At 38.7% G+C, this 21874-nt stretch overlaps 1 protein-coding gene across 1 annotated transcript in view; it reads left to right on the top strand.

The window, feature by feature from the left end:
* TAMM41 (TAM41 mitochondrial translocator assembly and maintenance homolog) overlaps positions 1 to 19378 on the top strand; it is a 33757-nt gene extending 14379 nt beyond the window's left edge. The window contains exons 4-8 of the mRNA XM_007436491.3: positions 2808 to 2958; positions 6470 to 6615; positions 7601 to 7766; positions 10431 to 10493; positions 15372 to 19378. Coding sequence (XP_007436553.1) covers positions 2808 to 2958; positions 6470 to 6615; positions 7601 to 7766; positions 10431 to 10493; positions 15372 to 15445 — 600 coding nt within the window. The 3' untranslated portion in view covers positions 15446 to 19378. The remainder of the gene's footprint in view (positions 1 to 2807; positions 2959 to 6469; positions 6616 to 7600; positions 7767 to 10430; positions 10494 to 15371) is intronic.
* The last annotated feature ends 2496 nt before the right edge of the window (positions 19379 to 21874 follow it).

The raw sequence follows: 21874 nt of genomic DNA, 5'->3' as shown, positions 1-21874 counted from the left end.
TCCATCAGCAAGGGCATTGAAGATGAAACATGGCTGGGTCTTTCAGCATGACAATGATCCCAAACACACCGCCCGGGCAACGAAGGAGTGGCTTCGTAAGAAGCATTTCAAGGTCCTGGAGTGGCCTAGCCAGTCTCCAGATCTCAACCCCATGGAAAACCTTTGGAGGGAGTTGAAAGTCCGTGTTGCCCAGCGACAGCCCCAGAACATCACTGCTCTAGAGGAGATCTGCATGGAGGAATGGGCCAAAATACCAGCAACAGTGTGTGAAAACCTTGTGAAGACTTACAGAAAACGTTTGACCTCTGTCATTGCCAACAAAGGATATATAACAAATTATTGAGATGAACTTTTGATATTGACCAAATACTTATTTTCCACCATGATTTGCAAATAAATTCTTTAAAAATCAGGCAATGTGATTTTCTGGATTTTTTCCCCCATTTTGTCTCTCATAGTTGAGGTATACCTATGATGAAAATTACAGGCCTCTCTCATCTTTTTAAGTGGGAGAACTTGCACAATTGGTGGCTGACTAAATACTTTTTTGCCCCACTGTAACCTTAGGTAATCCATTGTTATTCTTCCTTTGTAACCATAGAAATAAATATGCCAATAGTATCTTATTTAAAAACTACAAATATTCTATTTGCATACATGCTCTGCCCCACCCCTCTTCCTTTATAGCAGTATTTTGTTTCCCACTTTCACAAAGGGAATGTAATGGTGCATGTTTCTAGAGCTTGAAAGAACATGAAAGTTCAAAAATGGGTTGTATGCAGATGTAAAAATACATATAGGCTTTATAAGAAGCTTTATAAGAAGCCACCATACCCTTAAATCCTGTGTTTTAGGAAATGGGAGATTGTTTTTTGGAGTAATTTTGAGAATAAATCCCTTTGGATTTGACTGTTTCAGAACAGAGGGTTTAATGACTGGGCTGCATTGCCTTTCTTTACCCTTCATTTTGCAGGTGGAAAAGTCATTTAAAGGCATTTGTGTTGGATTTTCCCCCCATACCTCATCCCAAAGGTGTGGTTGTTTCTTTATTTCTTTTGTTTCATTTTTAATTAGGACACTGGGTGCAGCTAAAGGTACAAACAAAACCAAAATATGAAACAAAACTTTGAAGCCTTGTCAAATATGGGCATATTCAGAAATTTAAACAAAGACAAGTGAGAAGTTTGGTGCTTCCACATACATTCTTCTGATATGCAACTGTAGTACAAGGCAAGTTCAAGGTCAGAGTGCTACCTTTCTTCATTTTTTCCCCCTTTAATTCAGTCCAGTGAATTTGCTTTCCTAGCAAGTAACACAGTTGTTCTCAATAAAGGTTAATTTACAGTTTGGTCACTTGATTATTCAACGGGCTGTGTTATTTGGTCGTTGGAGACAGTTGGCAAAAGCAGCTGGGTTCCACTATAGTCCAAGATTGTCCTCTCAGCTGCCTCTCACAGTTTCACATGATGGTACTGACCGCCCCCCTTCTTGGGGAGGGGGAATGCTTGTTTGCAAAATTAGGCTTTCAAAAACAGGCAGGAGAGCAAATTGAAAACATGTGTTCAAAGAACCTCTCCCAGGACCAGTTTACCTTTAACAACTCAGATGGTTCAGATTTTATGTAACTAACAAAAACCACACTTCAAATGTAGGGAGAGATAATGGAAAAATAATGATATTGGATGCCCCCCAGGTTCATTTTGAGTCTCCAGGGTTGCATTTAGAGAGAGAAAGAGAGGAGGGGGTGTATGTATATCTTCAGTTGTGAGGTTCTGGATACAATCATCCCTCTGTCATGGAATTAGTGATGTTTGTCTGTGTGCTTTCTGCATGTTTGTAAAACTGAACTCTGTCATAATAGGTTGTTTTATTCAGTCAAGCTCCAGCTGTCTATTTCACTCTAAAATCATGTTGTGGATTTTTTTTTTTCTTTTGAGCAAATGGTGATTAGGTTAGAGGCAATACTTGTTCTTGCAACATATTGGGCCACATCTAATAAGGGAGAAGTCTTCTTCAATGAACAAACATAACAAGATTGTGCACATTTTTTCTGTTTGAAGCTGCCTCAGAAGATGTGTGTTAAAACAGAAATGGCAAAGTCCTGTAATTTAAAAAAAAAGCTTTAAAAAACATGAAGTGGAATCCAGGGAGCTTACACTGCTGCAGTAGATTTTTCTATACTATTTCATAAAGTCTTGACATTTCCTTGGTTTCAAAGGCCATTTTCATTGTGGTTGTGATTCATAGACCTTCAGATCTGCTCCCACCTTTTAATAGAGTTAACGAAAGCAATTTGCTGACCTCCCCTTTTCTTCTGAAAACCTGGAACTTGACAGTGACATGCATTATACCTAAGGACAGCATATTAGCTCAGAAGGACTAGGAGACAAGCTTGGCTTACACAGCTCTGTTCTCCAATTTGTGATTTCCCTTCTGCCACCTCTGGTGACTTTCTCACCCTGCCTAATGGTGAAAAGGGTCCTTCCTTTTAAATAACCACTTCTCTGTAGTTGATAATGTAAGCAGCAGGATTGGATTGAAGTATATCTACCCAGTGCTAGAAACTAGATGGGGAAGTAAAAAACTGTAGCCCAGAAGAAGGGAATGGCAAATCATTTCCTTTTTACTTCCTCTTTGTCCTCAACATATAATATGTTGAGACATTAGGATGAAGGTCTGTTTTTTGTTTGTTTCATTTCTGAAGATATGCTTTAAACTGTCTTTAGAACATTGTCCTAATGAAATGGCTTGTTGATTTTTTTCCCCCTTACTTGATGACCTGCTACAAATTTTCCAACTAATTACAGGTGAAAATTCTAGCTCAGAATGAGAATGTTAAGCTGCAAGAGGCCCTGACCAGTAATTTGAAGAGTGCTGTCATGGCAGCCTTTCTCATGTTGCCTGAAAGCTTCTCTGAAGAAGATCTTTATATGAAGATTGCTGGACTGTCATACTGTGGTTAGTATGGCCTTCAGATTGTTTAATTGCTTTGTTAAATAGGATAGTTGTGATTAATAGATAGGTAGGATTAATGAAAGATGTGCACCAATTTCACTTACAGCTTGCTAGCATAATGAAGGGCTCACCATATTTGTCAAATGATTAAGGAGAAGTGCTCTGGATCTTGCATGAGCACAGCATAAATTATTTTCAGTTCTATTCACTCAGGTGGAGACTCCTTTGGCCCTTTTCTTTGCATTTTTTCTGCCTCTTTTAAGTAGTCCTTGCTCTCTTTGACTACATTCTTTGCAACTATCTTTTTTTTCTTTCTATGCATTAATATAGTACTGTGTCCTTCTCTCATCCTCATTTTTTTTTGCAGCATTCTCTAATGCATTTTTTTTTCTTCCTTCATAGCCACCTTCACTTCACCATCCTTTTCCATTTTTCCCATTAACGTAACTCTCCATACTTCCGTAATGTTCTGTAACATAATTATTTTTACTCTATTCCAAGCAGTTTCTACATTTTCTTTCCTGTTGTCCAATTTCCATTCATTCCATTCTGAAAGTGCATCCTTTTCCTTCTTGCAAGCCTTCTATTTTCACAAGAACCAATGAGTAGAAGCTGAACTGAGAGAGATCATAAGGAAATAAGGAGGAATTTCCTGACTTGAGAGAGCTATTAAGCAGTGGAATGGCCTGCCTCCTAGAGTTGTAGGTGTTCCATCAGTAGAGGTTCTTAAGAAAAGTTTACAACAGCCATTGTCCAGGAAGGTATGGGGATTCCTGCACTGGTAAGGGGGTTGGATAGATAACCTCCAGGACTCTCCAAGGTTCTTGATTCTTTCACTTTCCTCTTCTTTCTTGTCTATTTTTTCCCAAGATCCACTACCAAGTAAGAGTGTGTCTCACATTCAAAATGCCCTTGTATCCTTCACTACTTCTGTCAGTTTTTTTTTTTCATAAACAATCAAGTTGTTTGTACAGTGGTACCTCTAGTTACGAACTTAATCCGTTCCGTGACTCTGGTTGCAACTCGAGTTGGTCACAACTCGAGGTAAATTTTCCCATAAGGTTCAATGTAAATACGGTTAATCCATTCTGCCCTCCAAATTTGGTTGCATTACGAGGCAAATTTCCCCATAAGGTTCAATGTAAATACGGCTAATCCGCCCTCCGAATTTGGTCGCACCACGAGGCAAATTTCCCCCATAAGGTTCAATGTAAATACATACGGTTAAACAGTTCTGAAACATATGCATTTTATTTTTAAACCACAAAAACATGAAAATAGCTGAGATGGTCGACTTCGCCATCTTGTACTCCAAGGCCAGATCAGTCACACGAATACCACGATCGTGCTTTTCTATAATGTCCTTCTTAAGTTCGATCGTCACTTTTTTCTTCAAAGCCTTATTCTTGCCAAGCCTGCTCTGCATTTTCTTTGGAGCCATGCTGACAAGCACACCAAACACCTTCCAAACGCCACAAAACACACCACAAGCTTCACCGAATGTCTCCTTGCTACTGCGATCTCACCCACAGGAAGCCGCGACCGCGTGGCAGCAGGGAAAATGGCCGCGGATCCGGTTCGTAACTCGAGGCGGAGTTCACAAGTCGAGGTAAATTTTTGGGGCCGGAGCTGGTTGTATCTCGAAAAATTCGTAAGGAGGGGCGTTTGTAACTCGAGGTACCACTGTACTTTTAGATTAATTCCTTTAACCTATGTGTACATACAGATAGATACTTAAATCATATATTCAAAACAGATGTTCATCAATCACTGTTCTTATTCTTGGACCTCCACATGTTCTCACTCATCCATTTATGTCACCTAGCAGACTAATTTTTCCCCTTCATCACGTTTATTCAGAATGTTGCACAATTTTCCCCCAAATTGTGGTTGTGACCAAATTGTGGTCATCATTGGTTTTTTCATTATCCCTAGTTATTAGAACTTAACACAAGACTATCACCAGCATATGGATTCCTACCTTCATACACACCCACCACAGTCTAGATGACACTGTTCATGCTTTCTGACATCCATGGTGACCCAGCCTATACCTTGGCTTCCCTGCATGGGTTCCTTGGCTCTAATGAGACATTTACCACATGCATCATTTGCTGCTAATAGTAAGGACAGTTTTGGCACATTGCCAGTGTGCCACAAGCACAACCACAGCCCACTTTTGCTCTTAGCATGCTTTTATTTTCTGCAAATGAGAGTCTCTAATCTAGAGGCTTTCAACTGAACATCTTGTTGCCTACATCCTGTCAGCTAGAAAGCACTAATATTGCTTTATTTCTTGGATATATTCATGTCTGATTTTCAGCATAATGCAGCTGAATGTCCAGATTTTTGTTTAATGTAAAGCATTTGAGTGTTAAAGAGAGAAGAAACTGCTCATATAGTACTTTACAGTGGAAGTTTCTTAATACAATGGCCCTAGAATTGCAAAGAAAAAAGACACAGCCCTTCCACTCAAACCTAGTGAGTATATTATGTTGGCATGTGGCGGGGGGACCCTTGGACCTTCTTTGGGATCACTTCCTGTCAGATCAGGCTGAGATGCCCTTGGAGACACCTTGTTGTCTACCAGGTATTTCAACTATTACTTTTAGCTTTAGTTTTAGGAGAGTTTAAGGCACATTCTGCTGGCTGACACAAATGTTCCAATTGCAGTGTCTGAGCTGTACATTTAAGGGCAAAATGGCACTGACGTTTTGATAAGATCAGCCAGAAACGTCCTTGTGTGGACCACAGCTCCCAACATCCTCAGTCCACATACTTGTGCTGTGTGTGGAGGATGGGAGTTGAAATCTAATGCATCTGGAAGAAAGGCTGCCAGGTATCATGGGAAGCTGGTCTTTCTCTTTGTTAATAGGCTGTCTGAGCATTACTTTTCCAATTTAGTAAAGGCTCTCCTGAGGAATTCTGATGCAGTTAACATTCTGTCTGAGGTTTCATAAACTGCATTTCTCATAAAAGTAGTTCTTACTGTGTTTGGTGGACTTGCCCAAACAGGAAGCAGGTACAAACAAGAGTGTTGTCTACCAGGTGTTTCAACTATTACTTTTAGCTTCATTTCTATTCTACTTTTCTCAGGTAGAATGGGGGGCTTATCCATTTATCTGATTATTGCTCCTATCAGCATGGCAGTGGTCAAAGATGATGGGGACATATTTCCTTTCTCTTCTCTTCTCTCCTCTCCCCTACAGATCTGTGAAACTATGCTTATAGGCTTTCTGAAGTCACAGTGTGAGATTCGCAGCTTAGTGATTTTAAGTGGGATCTTCTGGTCCAAGGACATGTGTTTGCTATATTCTCTTTGTGATATAACATTGGTGTAGTGTGCCCCCTTCATAGCTTATGTTTCTCAGTGTTCCTTTAGTATAATGATTGCTGTAGGTTAGACTGTAACTCTGTTTGCAGCTAGTATTAGAAATCTTACTAAGTGTAAAGCAAATTATATTTCTGTAAACAGTGTGTATATATAAATATTGATTATCTGGCTTTGCTTTAGGTGATTTCAGAATGCTCATTGGAGAAGATAAATCAAAGGTTATGAACATAGTGAAACCAAACATGATACATTTTCAGAAACTTTATAGTCATATTTTGCAAGATAGCCCCCAAGTGATATACAAGCACCAGCTGGGCAAGTTAGAGGTAAGCAGGTCATTGTCGCAAGCTTTTTAAAATGCAAACTATTTTGAATAGTTGTATGATATGTTAAATAACAAGCCACCCATAGCATGACATGTCCAGATGGCTTGATTACTTAAGACATCTGGACAAGTGAGGCATTAGTTTATTTTGGAAATGTAGTTCTGTTAATCTAAATCTAATTCTATTCAAGAGAGCCAGTTTAAAGGCACTAGGCTAGAAAGGGGAGATGGGAGTTCTAGCAGGTGAACTTGGCCCAATTATTCTTCCTCAGCCCTAGGAAGAAAGCAGTAGCAAACCACTTTCAAAAAACTGTGTGAATTGTCCAGACAGTTGACAGAAGTCAAGACTGACTCAAAGGTGTACAGTATGTGTACTTGGGTGTACATGCACACATACACACAAACTTCTGGTAAAGGAAGATGCCAATGTGTTACATTCTGCTTTCTTATGCTGGGTGCATGAATCCCAGTTTAATTTACTTCTCAGAAAAATGGTAATCTGTTAGATGCTCATATAAGCAATGAGGGTAAGATACTTGGTTAAAATCTATAAGAAATTAGCCAAAGGCCAAATAAACTAAGTTACATATAGCCAGAGTTAACTTTTTCAGATAACTCATCTTTCATGAATTCATTGGCTTTGATCAGATTGCTGGACCAATCTCATTTAGAAACAGAGTGGCATTTCTGCTGTAAATGACGACTGCCATGGTGACATTTAGCCAAGATTTCTGCCTGATAGTTCTATTGTATATCATAGAAAAATGATCTGCTTTATATAATATTTTTTTGCTCAAAATTGGAAAAAAGCTCTGCCTGAATTAAAAATATTAATGAATAGACCACGAAGGAAAGTCAGTGCTCTCCTGCACATATCTTGTGTAAGCTGGCAACTTGTTTCCCAAATGGGGCTGCTAATTTTGGCATTAAACTCTATGCTGTTGTTAAAGGAAAACAAGCTGTGTCTGCTCTTTCTTTATCTTTAGATAGATAAAAGTCCAGAAGGTCAGTTTGCACAACTGATGGCTTTACCAAGCACCCTGCAGCAAAAAATAACTTCTCTCAAGGATCCTCCAGGGAAGAACAGAGATGTGGAAGAAATTTTATTACAAGTCGCCCATGACCCTGACTGTAGATTTGTGGTACACCAGGGTAGGTTTTAATGATAATAATTCATTTTCACAAGTGAATGTTTCAGAATCAGTCTTGTATATAGTAGTTTCAGAATTCATAATATTTTTGTTCTGTTTTTTTTATACCCAGCAAGCTGGAAATAGGCAATTTTATCAATGCTGATGATGTGATTGATATTTTTTGTGTCACCCAACCTTAGAATCTATAAAGACTAATTCAAAATGCTGTGTTTTTATGCCAAAGCTTAGTCATGCCTAACAAACTTCTCTTCATAAATTTTTTCTACCACTTCTCCTTCCTGATTCCCTATTTCAGGTTATTTGGCTCAAAAGCCACTTACCATATAACATGCAGAACTATCATTGGGTGTGTCCCATTCATTGGTTGCACTGTTCATTGGGTCTTAGCCAATAGCTTACTGAATAAATTATAGCTCCTCAGGGCTGAACTTGTGGACTGAACCTGGGAGCTAGTGGTGTCCAATGAAGTACTTAGAAATTTCAGCTCTGTGCCTTCAAGGTTATAAACATACTAAATGATCTCACTTGTCTGCTAAATGTGTAAAATGATTACCATGTTAATGTTGTTCTGATAGGTCTAAAAATTACATTGCTGCGCATAAAAGAACTTTCATCTATATTTTTGGCACCACATTGGTTTCTTTAGAAATCTGAGTGTGGTAACTCTTTTATTGTAAAAAATAAAGCCTAAATTTCCCACTATTTTGAATGCTACAAATGGGTGTTTGCAGAGTGGGACATTATACAGCACAGGCATAGTTGTCAGGAAAATTACCATGGGACAGTCTCCAGCACACCATCTAGTCTGGTTATATTAAATTGGTTTCAATTAATATAGGGCAAAACGTGGACAGTTTGCTTGGAATCAGCGTGTCAGCTATCTGTCTGCTTGGCTCTTATTCTCTTGGCTAATTAGTTTCAGCTGAAGGGGATTTCTGGGTGGGTCCTGCAGGTAATTGCTGCCATTTTGACAGCAGTGGCCCCCAGTTTCACTGACTGAGAGATACCTTAAGAAACATTTGCTGGATCCTGATGACTGTATCAGTGATTACCCTGTCACATGCACCTCCTTTGGGGCCAAGGTGGTCAGTTCCAGGGTTCTCAGATGAGCTGACTTGCATGGACCCTTTTCAGGAAGGGATTTAGTAATGAAGTCATTGTAGTAATGGTGCTACCCTGCTTTTTCTGCCTCTCTTGGGAACTTTGATGTAAAGGCCAGGGTCATTTATCAGATTGGCTCTATGTTGAGGTTGGGAGGTGTTGTGATTTATAATTCCAAAATAGAAGAGCAAGTACATTCAGGCCAGAGGATTAAGCACAGTGCAGTCAAAATACAGAAGGTAGTCAGGCCAAGGTGCATTTGTCCAGATGTGTGATTTGAATCAGCATGCTAGGAAGGTAAAGACAAGGTTATAACAGCCCTGGACTGTTTCAATGGATAGCTTTTTATACTAGCTATTTCAGGCGCCCAGCCCAGCCCAGGTGCATAAGTCTTGGTCAGAATGCAGAGCACTTTGGGAGTAATAGCTCCTGAGTAGACCACTACTCCCACAAGGTTCGTCCCTGCAACATTGCCCTTTCGTTTTTTGCAACCTCTTATTAAGCTATCTGCTGCAGGTGCTCTTGTGGGCTTGGGTGGGTAGGTGAGCGAATCTCGTTTGGAGTCAGAGAAAACAGGCCCAGATCTGCAGGTTGTTAGTTCTTCCCTAATCCCTATACCAGGAGGGGCTTGGCCATTTGGGTTTAGCAGCTTTCACTGCCACCTTTGGCTCATCTCCTTTTTCTGAGAATGAGCCATCCGAAGGGGCTGTGACAAGATCCTCCAGGCGAGAGCATTTTCAGATGGTAAAATACATTAAGTTTGTTTTAAAGAAAGTGAGGTGCTTTGCTGTTTTTATGAGGCAACTTGGCCAAGGCTACCATAGCTGGGCTGCAACAATCCAAAAGAACACAAGATGACAGAAGAGAGCTAGTTTTCTCTATTTCTTTGCTGCTATATAGTGTTTTTTTTTAACCACATACTACTTTAGGATCTCTTAGGAAGTTTGTTTATTTATATTTCACATTTGTCACTGCCCATCTCACTGGAAGCGACTCTGGGCGATTTACGGTAAAAGAATAAATATTAATTAAAATACAATATAACAATATTCCTACAAATAATAAATATATTCCAAGATATTGATGGTGAACTAAAAATTATTAGGCTTGGGGAGCATCTTCAAGGTGCCAGTCACCCCCAGGGTTGATTATATCTCTTCTCGCCCCGTGCGAGTTGGCAGAGTCAGGTCGTTAGCCAAGTTGTCTTGTACTACTTCAAATTAATAACAAGTTATGGTTAATAACTTCATCAGGAATTGCAAACAGTGGAAAACTTGGATTTTATTTGTGAAGGTCACTTCATTACACAGAACAGTTTTTGAATGTCCATGGATGTGTTTTACGTATTGAAAGCGTTGGAGCAAATGCGAATCTCCCTAACGAAATCAAAATATGCGGTATTTGGTGGGATAATCACCTGGCAATTCTGCCATGTGTGGTTTAATGTGCTTCTGGAATAATATTTAACGTTTAACCCCTTTTTAAAAATAATCCCAGGAATAACATCTGGCTGTGTTTATCTTCTCTCTCTCTCCCTCCTTTCCCCCTCCTCTCACTCCAGGTATTTCAAGAATTGTGGGGTTGTCCTGCCTAATTCAGAGTGCTAAAACCACCCTAACAGCTGGTAAGAACATGTGTGCAGTGTTTTTCCAGATAAAACTTGTACTCAAAGATACAAGAATGTTTTTATAAAAGGAAAGTTGAAAAATGAATAAAAGTTAGCTAGAGAGACCATTGATTTAAATGTTTTAAGTGCTAATACTGTGGCTGCTTTCTGCACCCTTTGAACCTAACTAGTACTGCGTACAAAGCAGTCTGCAAGTAATTCTTGTCTGCCGTTGAGAGCCCCATTCTAATATCTCAGACTTTGGGCTTTTCTCTTTCTGCTAAAAAAGCTGCTGTGTGCTGCTGGGCTACTGAAAAATAATTCTGCATTTACTGGTTAAGATGATAGGGTATATGAGTTCATGACTTGCTAAGCTGGGCTGTGCTGTGATCTAATGAACTGTAGTTCTAAAAAGTACTTCAACAAGTATTAAAGAACATTTAAAAATCACAGCTTTAATTGCAGTTACTTTAGTTTGCTTTGTTTTTTGCTATTCTATGTTGCTTTTTGATGTGGTTTTTTTCAAACCTCCTCTAGATGGAACACTACTAAAACTGGAAAACTGAGCCTAGTTTACACTTTATGATGGGAACGATGTTTATTAAAGCAGTGAAAGTAAAGTTTCAGTAGTTTGTGATAGTAAAACCACATATTGCTGTCAGTGTGACCTATGTTCCTGCCACTGTTAAGTGTAATTTGGGCAAAATTTCAAAAAAATATTTTGCAAAACTATGTCTTAAAATCTAGGCTTATAGAAAAATATTGTCTACTGAGACTGGAATCTTTTCCAGCCCTTTGCAGAGACTGAATTTGAGACCTTCTGCATACAAATAATATTTTCTATCACAAAACTGCAGTCCTTTCCCAGCTGTAGCTCTTTCCATGGAATGTGAAGTTAGAGCTTCCCATAAGGAGAATGGGGTCTGCTGCCAAACACACAGTTCTATGTTGCATTCCTCCCTTCCCCTCTGTTATGTGTAGCAGAGTTTCATTCAAGATCATAATACTGAGCTATTCCCCTGTCACTAGCCATAACTGATAGGAAGAAAGGGTGAAGAAGTTAACAGTATAATGGGCATAGATCAAGAGGTAAACCAGGCTACATATTACTGGGAGGGTGAGGTGACTGGGGAAGCAAGACATGGCGTGGCCTTTTCTAGAAGTGTTAGAGATACAGCCCTGCTTTCGGAGGGACACTTAATGTCAAGGGCTTGCTTGTTTTCAATGTTATACTTTTGTTGGGATAAAATATATTTCTTTCCTCACTGCGCATATGCATTTAGGAATTAGTTTTTCCATGTGCTTTACTGTCACCCTTAATTATGTCAAGAAAGAAAGGAAGCATATAAAAATGAAGGTGCTGTGCTTTCTTGTTGCTTTGTCTTCCTGGGTTATGAATATTATGAAACCTTTTTTGTCAAGTTTCTAATAGTTTGCAGTGCTTTCTGTGATGAGCTGATCCCAGTTGAGATAATTCCTCCTATGTCTGCCACTTCAGCCAGTTACTAGTACCTACATAATGGAGCATTAGCCCTCTGGTCAAAAGTCTTTAATTGGTAGGAATCCCTGTATAACTTGACTCTGGATTGTTAACTCATTCTGATTGACTGATAAGTTGGATGGCCTCTCTGCATCAATGCACTGATTGTAGCAGCGCAGCAGAAGTTTTAAGACATAACCCAATTAAGTTTAGCTGTTGTGTGGGTGTTTTTCATATATTCTGCTGTGTACAGAGATACCGGTTTAACCACTTAACCATCCTTCTCTTGTTACAGCTGTAATTCTTCTAATGAGGCTTTGAACTAGCACAGACCTGCATGACTATTATTTATCGTGCTACATTATCCACCCATCTCCTACACCCCTTTTCCTCTTTCCCACACAGACTTAATTCAGATTTTAATAGCAGCAGGCTTGAGGCAGAATTTTCAGGCCAGACATTACGTTAGTAACTTGCCTTTCGCCTCTTTATTCTCACCCACCACCATCATCTCAGTAGGATTCTGAACATGGTTGGTAACTAGATCCTGCTATGTTGTGAATGTTAAGTGTTGCTGAGCTGGCATGCAGCAGTTACCTCTTTCAGTCAGATACCTGTATCTGTAACACTTGAGTCACCACCTGTGGAAGTACAGGTAAAATAGTCCTTGCTAAGTTCTGCAGTGCATAAAGACCATCTGGTGTGCAGTTAGATTGTAGACTGTAGTCATTATCTAGCTGGCAGGTTCTGCTTCCACACACTGGCAGAGAATACAACAAAGGCCTTCAACCCTCTAACAGGATTTCCCTTCATCTTGCACAGCCCATGTGGTTTTAAGCTAGCTCGAGCCCTATATTTTTGTTTACTTTTAGAGGCCCTATTTAGCTCTTCAAGAAAAGAGCCTGTATGTTTTCTAAATCTGCGGCAAGGCTTTTGGTCTGGTTTCTATTAGAAATGGCACCATCCATTGATTTATTTTTCTTCTTGGTCTTATGGCATATAAAGCTTTGAAATGCTTTCTATTTAGATGCTTCACAAAGAGAGCTGCATGGCTTGTGTCTTTAAAAAATATAGTGCATTTGGCAACCTTGTGAAATAAAATAAGCTTTCTTATACTTGCAGTAATGATCTTGTGTCAGGTGTAGCTTTCTGCGAAAAGCACGCATTCCTGTGGACTCTTGAGTATGAGTGTGGGGGCAGGGGGCTTAGAAGGAGGAGAAGTAAGTGATCAGATTTGCATTTGTAAAAAAAATATAGGGGAAGTGTCTCCTCCCCAGTACTGGTGCTATGTTCAGGACAAGATCAAGAACAATCTTGTCTAGATTGCATCCCTTTCCTTTGTTCGGTGTCACTCTTGTATATCTGGTCTGTGGCCTCTCCCACTTTATGAAAGAGGTTGTGCAAAGCTACTTCAGAAGTGTCTACCCAAAGGTATTGAGGATGTTTTCCGTAGCCAGGAAGATTCACTAGCTTGGAACTAATAACACTACAACAGGGTCTGTAATGAAATATTGCACTTTGGAGTGCTCCTGCTCAGGGTATCAACCAGCCAGTTACGTCTTCTTCCAGAGTTTTCCATTCCATTCTTCCACCCCAATTTTTTGCCTTTCCTTAACAATGTCCTCTGAACATATGCAATTCTCTTTGTGCGAGGAGGTTACTTCCAATTTGTTCTTTTGTGTGTGTGTGTGTGTGTGTCTGTTAATGCGTAGTATCAGAACACTTGCTTGTTTTGAATGCTGAAATCCAAATAAGATTACTACCTACGTTAGGGATAGATGACATGTGTTGTGCACCACATCACCTCCATTTTGCTGAACTATAACTTCAAGCTTTCCTCCCCATTGGTTGTACTAGCCAGTATTATTGGGAGTAATACAGGAGCAGCATGTAAAGGGACACGCATTCCCTATCTCTTGCTTATGTAGAAAATACTATATTTCCTAATATCAGGGATTCACCAGAAGTGCTAGTCATTATTTGTACTTTGGTATGCATTCAATTAGAGAGAGAACTGTGGGGAAGTTATCAAAATTAAGGCATCTGCAGTAATAAACATCAAGATGGGCAAGGGAAGAATGAGTGAAGCTTGTGATGGAAAAGCCAGAAAAAAAAGTTTTTATTCCCTTATTACTGTAAAGAGGTTCCCAGATAGTCAAAGACTGAAATGCATTGTAGACCAGATCTGCTTAGAACATTGGCTATTCAAGTTAAAATGGAGGACATGGGCAAGAGTGAATGGAAATTCAAATAAGTCATGTTGTATGTAAGGGTCAAAACTTATTCCTGTCCATTGGGATATCCCTATTTGGGGTAAGAATAGGATCTGTTTTCCATAGTGCTTAGAACCTATGCTTGACAGCCATTTTAATAAATAATGCTCTGCTTCATTTTGAGTGAACAAAATGTTCTGTATTATATGCATATAGCAAGTATTGATGGCACATAATAATAAAAATGAAGCAGCAGCTGTTTGTCAGGTTATGCGGAAGTGAAAAATAGAAACCTAGATATACTCTCAAAGGATGGGGGGATGGTTTCATTTACATGGAGTGAGGATACCAGGAAGTTTACAAAGTGACAAAAGGTCACTTTTGTGTTCTGTACATATGCTATTTAATTACATAGTAACACAAAAAGGCTGACTAAAACCTTGAAGATTGCCTTCTTCTGTGGAGTCTGAATTCACGAGAGTCAGTAGGGTAAGATTTAGAACTAAACTTTTCAAAAATGTATTGGGGACTATTTTAATGAACTAATGGACCAGTGAGTATTGTCAAATAGGCTAGAGAGTTAACCATGAAATAGTAGGATGATTCACCAAATAATGCAGTATACAGAAACACCTGGAGAATTGACTGAAGATATTCTTTAGCTCTCTAGTTCTAAATTGGTATTAACAGAGAGCAGGAATCAAGGGTGTTCATGGAAAGGGAAAGCAAAAAAAATAATAATATTAGTGTTACATGAAAGTATTCTACTTTGATTTTCTATCAAAGAAGCTTAAGCAGTTAATATGTACTAATGCTGGTAACATAAACAATGTGAAGTTGTCATAAAACCAATTATAATCACGTATAATAATTTATAACAGCAGCTAAAGCAGGAAGGCAACTTAGTGAATAATACTGTATCTTAAAGTGATACCAACTGGAATAAAAATCTGTTAATTTGTATTTGAATAGCAAAAAGAGAAGAGACCTAGCAGTTTTTAATGGAGAAAAGTGTTTCATGTCCTCTGCAACTGTTGTACACAATTATCACAATAAATTTTCTAATGAATTTATGCTGGAATGCCCCATGTTAGCATCTCAGCAGCTGATAGGTTGAAATGACTAAATTTATGAATGTAAGGGGTTGAATTCTATTCCATTAAAATTTTCCATCCATTATTTACATTTTTTTTTAATTTAAAGGGATGAAAAAATCATTGATCTACAGCATGAAGAAGATGTACAAAATGTCAAAGGGATGGCTAAGAAAATCATGACATCTGTGAAGTTAAAAGTTTTGAAAAACCTGATCTTGTGACTAAAGGTTATTCTAGTTCTGTTTTTTGCATCACCTTTTCTTGGAAGACAAAGCATATGGAGAAACTTTGTTGTATTATTTATATACAGACAGCTTTACAGAGAAGATAACAGATTACATCTTTTTCTGCTTCCTTGAAGACTATCTGGAATGGTTCCCCTCTATGCTTGCTGGAATTTTTCTAACTTTTCCACAGTCAGCTTGTTTTACATATGTTGTATATGTAACATCTTCAAAATGTCTCTGTTTCCAAGGCCTTATATTCCTGAAGTGTTGTTGTTTTTTTTATCACATTTGGGTTAAGAGTTCTGCAGGAGTCCTTCTGTTCTTGCATCATTCACTTCACCAAGAAATTGTAATGGCCTTGTCCTATAGCTTAAGAAACACTGAATAGCACTGTGTTGAATTCTTTTGCTTATGGCACTCCTACTGTGTAGAGCTACATATCAAGTAACTTTGAGAAAGGTCAGACATGTGTTTTCAAGGAACAGTTGACATCAGTATAATTCACAGCCAAATATTGGCGAGTAGGTCATATTTCAAAACAAGGTCAGGTTATTGTTGAGTTACTGGGATTAATAATAAGAGTTTATTTAGATATATAATGAAAGAGTTCTGCTACGCTGCCAATTCACAAAATGTTTTTAATGTCAGACTGTACAGTCGCCAGGTAGTCCAACCAGGCTCAGTAATACCTAACTAACAGTGGATAAAATCAAGGAACAATATTTTCCATCAGCGTTTTAGGTTGTTTTTCTTCCTCAATGCCCAGAGCAGTGAACTTCAGCTACTGGCTCATAAAAGAAAGCTGCTAAATTGGTTTTCTAAAATTTAAGGCGTTGGACTAGGAGCAAGGAAAACCAAGTTCTAGTCCTGCCTTAGGCATCAAAACCAACTTTGGGTCACTCTCTCTCTCTTTTAGCCCTAGGAAGAAGGCAAGGGCAAAACATTTCCAAAAAATGTTGCCAGGAAAACTGCAGAGACTAGTTCATTTAGTCCCCAGGAGACTCAAAAGCACAAAAGAGCGGCAGGGAGAAAAAGGGAAAGATATGTAACTATCACGTTATTAAAAGAGGGATTTGAATTATGAAATTGATCCTAAACACAATTCCTCATAAAGTAAGAATATGTAGTGATTTGGGGTTAGGGCTATTTATTTATTTATTATCTTGTCCTTACCCCATTCTCCTCCCTGCTTATGAAAGCTCTCTGGATATGAAGGAAGTGCTATTTTATAGTTAAATAATGGAATGTGATTAGCTATGGAAGTTGACTAATAAAAGGGGAATGGTGTCAATTTGTGGAGGATAAAAACCTTGCTTCCAGTAGTGGAGACATTCTTGGGAAACTTGAGGAAGAGAGTATTGTTGAATTCATCTCCTAGTTTAGCTAGTCAGATACTGTATATACAGAAACACCACTTTAGGAACGGAATGTCTTTTATTAAGACAGGCCTTTTACATATTGCATACATACCTACAGAGAGATGGGAAGGGTTTGATATATATGCTTTGGCTTCTGCCCAAAGGAAAAGTAATAGGAACATAGTGAGATGGAGCTAGAGAAATAAAAAAGGATGTTCTTTTAAAAACTCCAGTTTTCTCTTTCAGCTACTGGGTTCAGCCAATGTAGCTGGTAATCAGGAATGTTGAGAACTGAGTTAAAAGAAGACTGGAAGACCCAAGGTGTGATTCCCCCCAACCCACTCCACAGCACAGTTCAAGTTTAAATTGAAGTAATAAGAGAAATAGTAAGTCACAATCACAGAAATGAGGAATATTTTTAAAATATTGGACAATGAAAACAGGTGTATCTGTGTGTATATGGTATAGAATTTGTCACAGATATAGATTCACAAGATTTAGTAGTGTGTTTTCCTCGGTTAGAAAAACTAATTCCTGATTATTAATTGGAATCATGGAAATGGTGGGTTCTTGATGAAAGTTTTTAAAGTACAAATGTTCAGGGTTATCATTATCAAGGGCTAATTATAAGGAATTATTAATCCTAAATACCTTTATGGAAGAGTTCATAAAAATGAAATACACACTGAGCAATTTCGCTATTAAAGTTTTCTGATGTCATTTAAGTAGTAGTTTATGGTCCCTAAGAACTTCCTTGAGCAATCTTAAAACATTGTATGATGTAGAACAAGCCACTGATTTCAGTCAAATGGAATTAACAGTGCCAGATGATAGCAGTAGAACCAGTCTTGAAACATGAATGTGCATGCTTGTACTTAAAGTGGGGTGGGCTAATTTAGTTGTTCATGACCCCAAATGTTAACTTTGGAAAAGGCTGCTGCACTAAATCTGAAGAGCTGCTACTAATCTAAATAGTCATGACTGAGCTAGATAGAGGAATAATATCACTTAAAACAAAGTAGCTCCCTCTTGTGCGAATCAGTTACCTATTTTAAGGGCAGAGTCTGTGTAAAGCCAATAGGGAAACTGTATGCTAATAAATATTTTCTGTTCCTCATGCTATGAAAGGCAATTTAAATCTAAATGTTTAATGAATAAGTGCACTAGGAAGGAAAAAAGCCTGTATTTGACCCCTCCCAGGAAGGCACTGAAGGGGATAGAAAAACCCAGAAGATACACAATTGGAAATAGGGAATCCATACTCCAATGAGCAGCACTAGCTACAACTGTTGATTCCCCTAAATGGAATCTTGTATTTTTAAGCAAAATTACTTGAATGGGCTAATATAATCCTATCTTTTCTGCACATCTATTTAAAGTTAAATATAAGCCAATTAAAAACATTCCTATGGTACTATTCTATTGAAAAGACTTTTAAAGATAAAACATTATTGAGAAGGTGGTGGTCTGGCAGATTTGCTTGTTGTTTAACATCTAACCTGGTTGTTATAGTAACATGGGTTAGGGTCTCTATTTCTAGTAAGAGCTGGGACTCTAAAGAAGCTGAAATTAATGAAAGCCATGCAGCATTCTGTGAAAGGGCTGAATCTAATAACCCTACAAAGAGCAGAATTCCATTAAAAAATAGGAAAGAATTTCTCATAAAAAGAATCTTTGGACATTACTTATTTCAAGTATGTCCACTGATATAACCATACCAATGAAGTTGATTTTCTTAATCAGCTCACAGTCTGCCATGTTGTCCATTATTCCAAATGCTGAATTATTCTAAAATATTTCCCATTTTCTTGGGAAAACTCAGTGCTGTTTATCAACTGGTTGTGCTGTTGTCAGAGAAAAATAAGCTTCCTGCCCTGTCCCCAACTTTGAATCATTGACCAGTAGATACAAATGATACACAAAAAATAACCCCATTCATCTTTTTTCATTACACATAGCATTCTTCACATAGCAAATGAGGGTTGAACCAGATAGGGAGCACTGTAACATAAATTCCTTACTGTGGTTTCAAGATCTTTATTTGTCCAGAAAGAATAGAATCATTTTGTAAAGTCTCTGGTGGTCATTACATGTGGATGATCTAAAAAGACATCCTGATTTAGCATTAAAGGAACTGAGAAATTCAGAAGAATTTGTCAAGTCAGATTTCCTTGGGTTGCTAGGTGACTGGTGCAATTTCAGTGCCAAATGTGAGACAGAAATGGTATTGGATAGGATGGGAGTGAATGCTGTTCTGCAACAGATGAATAGTTCTTCCAGTGGTATGAATTTAAAGACTGCATCATTGAGCTCTAGCATTGTTTTATTGAGAAGATTGCAGGGAAAAAGGGGGGGGGGATTAAAACTTTTTTGCTAGAAGATACAAAACTTCACATCTGAATGAAAGCTAGATTCAGTTGGTTCTCTATCAATTACGTCTTTTTTAAAACACCCATTTAAGACTCATATATGTATTCAGTGGGTAAATATTTTGTTATTTCATTTTGAATAAAAAAATTTTTTTCAAAACCCTCAAGAGCAACTCTTTATTAAAATATGTGCTAATATGCAGTTTCAGAGGCTAGCATCACTTCCTTCTTCGCTTCTACTCCCATTTGTTCTAGTACAGTGGTACCTCGGGATACGAACTTAATCCGTTCCGTGACTCTGGTTGCAACTCGAGTTGGTCTCAAGTCGAGGTAAAGTTTCCCATAGGGTTCAATGTAAATCTGGTTAATCCGTTCCGCCCTCCGAATTTGGTCGCAACCCGAGGCAAATTTCCCCATAGGGTTCAATGTAAATCCGGTTAATCCGTTCCACCCTCCGCCCGAATTTGGTCGCAACCCGAGGCAATTTCCTCTTCAGAGCCTGACTCCCGCCAAGCCTGCTCTGCATTTTCTTTGGAGCCATGCTAACATGCACACCAAAAACCTTCACAAAACACCGCAAAACACACCACGAGCCTCACCAAACATCTCCTTGCTACCGCGACCTCGGCCACAGGAAGCCGCGACTGCGTGACAGCAGGGAAAATGGCCGCGGATCCGGTTCGTAAGTAGAGGCAAGTTCATAACCCGAGGTAAAATTTTCCTGCCGAAGCTGGTCGTAACCCGAAATGTTCGTTAGTAGAGGCGTTCGTATCCCGAGGTACCACTGTATATATTTTTGGAAGGTTGAATACACCACATAGGAACCTCCTCTTTCCTAAATTTCAACTTTCACAAAATGCCATTGGCCTTGCCCTGCCAATTTCCTTAGACTTTTTCCTTTTGTTCAAGTTCATGGATTTCATACCATAAATTTCAAACTGACAAATTAGGAGAGGGGCACTGGCTCATCTTATGTCTCTGTGAAAATTGCTAGTGTTATATTTATTTTTAAAAAAACAGGTCCAACTTTTCACCCTTCACTGAATCGGATGCCCTTTAGAACGTAACCAATAATTGATTCTATATGAATATGCTGAAGAAGTGTGAAAAGTGCCAGTCTAAGTGGTTCTGCTTTGTCATCTAAATGTGAAAATGGTACAACAGAACCAAAGCCAAGTTAACTGGACAAGGACCATAACGCACCTTTATTTGAATGTAGAATCTTACAGGGGTTCTGCACAAAATTGAAAATACATTTTGTTTCAAACCCAGCACAAGCCTTTGTATTTTGAATTGGCTGCAGTTTGGCAGAAACAACATTGTGTTGGTTGTTCCACATTTCAGAGAAAAAATCTAAAGGGCAAGGGATTGGTGGAGGGGGAGTGTCAAAAAAATTGTGTGATTGAAGCCCCACATCCGTTTTAGGTGCATGATGCTAGGGGAATCCTGGACTGTGCTTTACAAGGTGAGTACATTCCAACACAACCTATCCCACTGTCTTGTGTGCTCCCAAATCTTGCCAATGCTTTCCTCTCCCTGCCTTTTCTCAGCTACCACCAAAATCCTTGGCTTCTACCCACTCTTACCTTCAACTTCAACCACTTTTGCCCAGACCAACTCTAATTTGATCCCCATCTGGAAGAAAACCCTGGGAACACGCATGTTTCATCTCGGGCATCGACAACATGAAACCAGCTATTCCATGTGCAGAGCAATTTTTGTGTGGAACGTTTTGCGCATTCCTACAGCTTACATATTCAGTTGGAAATGCAAGGCAACTAAGTTGCTGTGCCAAAGGAGGTTTGCAACAGTTTATAAATAGATTTTTATTTTAGAAGTATGAACAGACACATGTATAAAATCTCATTTGTATATTTTTATATCCAAGCATGGTTGCATCTCACATACCTACTTTCACAAAGGCAGGCAATGCAAGACTGTAAGCACATACATCCAGTCATAAATGGAAAGGCTTACTTAAGCTGCCACTTTGCGATAGATAATTCTCATGAAAAATATGGCGTAAAACATTAAAAGTAACTTAAGTCAGTGAACCTGGAGATTGACCTCTACATCTTGGTGAAGACTTGGTTGCTAGCTGAGCAGAGGAAAATGTGGTGTTCTGAAGGCAGAGAGAGAGAGAAGCACAGTGCAACAGCTAATTTAGCATTTTATGTGCAGCAGATGTTCTATACAGAGCTAAAATCCTGTAAGCCATGGCATTGTATCTTTCATATTACAAGTGTTTTTATTGTATAGCTTGAATGCAGCTTTAATTGATGTGCCTGAAGTATGCAGTGCCTCTCTGGGCTAGGTTTGCAATGAACTTCTATACTGGAATAAAAAAAGGTAACTACATGTAAGGGGGAAATTGTAACTTCCAAATGAATGTGGGGGTAGTTTATTCCAATTTTTGATGCCTTAGAAATATCATAAGCCACTGTACAGAAAATCCTTTAAGCGTCATAGTTTAAGAACTTTTTCCTCTTTGGATGATCTTGAAAGCCAGCCAGCCAGCCTGCCTGCCTGCTGCCTACTGCCTCTGGAAGTTACAGTACTTCAATGTCTTCAGATTTTGGTACAATGCCAAGAATGAATCACCATCTAAAGTCCATGTTGTGAGGTCCTCCTATTTTTCTTAATGGAAATCATGCT

This window comes from Python bivittatus, unplaced genomic scaffold (assembly GCF_059951505.1).
Source record: "Python bivittatus isolate LINGU-HERP-01145 unplaced genomic scaffold, Pbiv_v1 ctg000080_np1212, whole genome shotgun sequence".
NCBI classification, from domain to species: domain Eukaryota; kingdom Metazoa; phylum Chordata; class Lepidosauria; order Squamata; family Pythonidae; genus Python; species Python bivittatus.
Note: the sequence above shows the minus strand (reverse complement) of the source record. Positions and strands in the feature narration are given on the sequence as shown.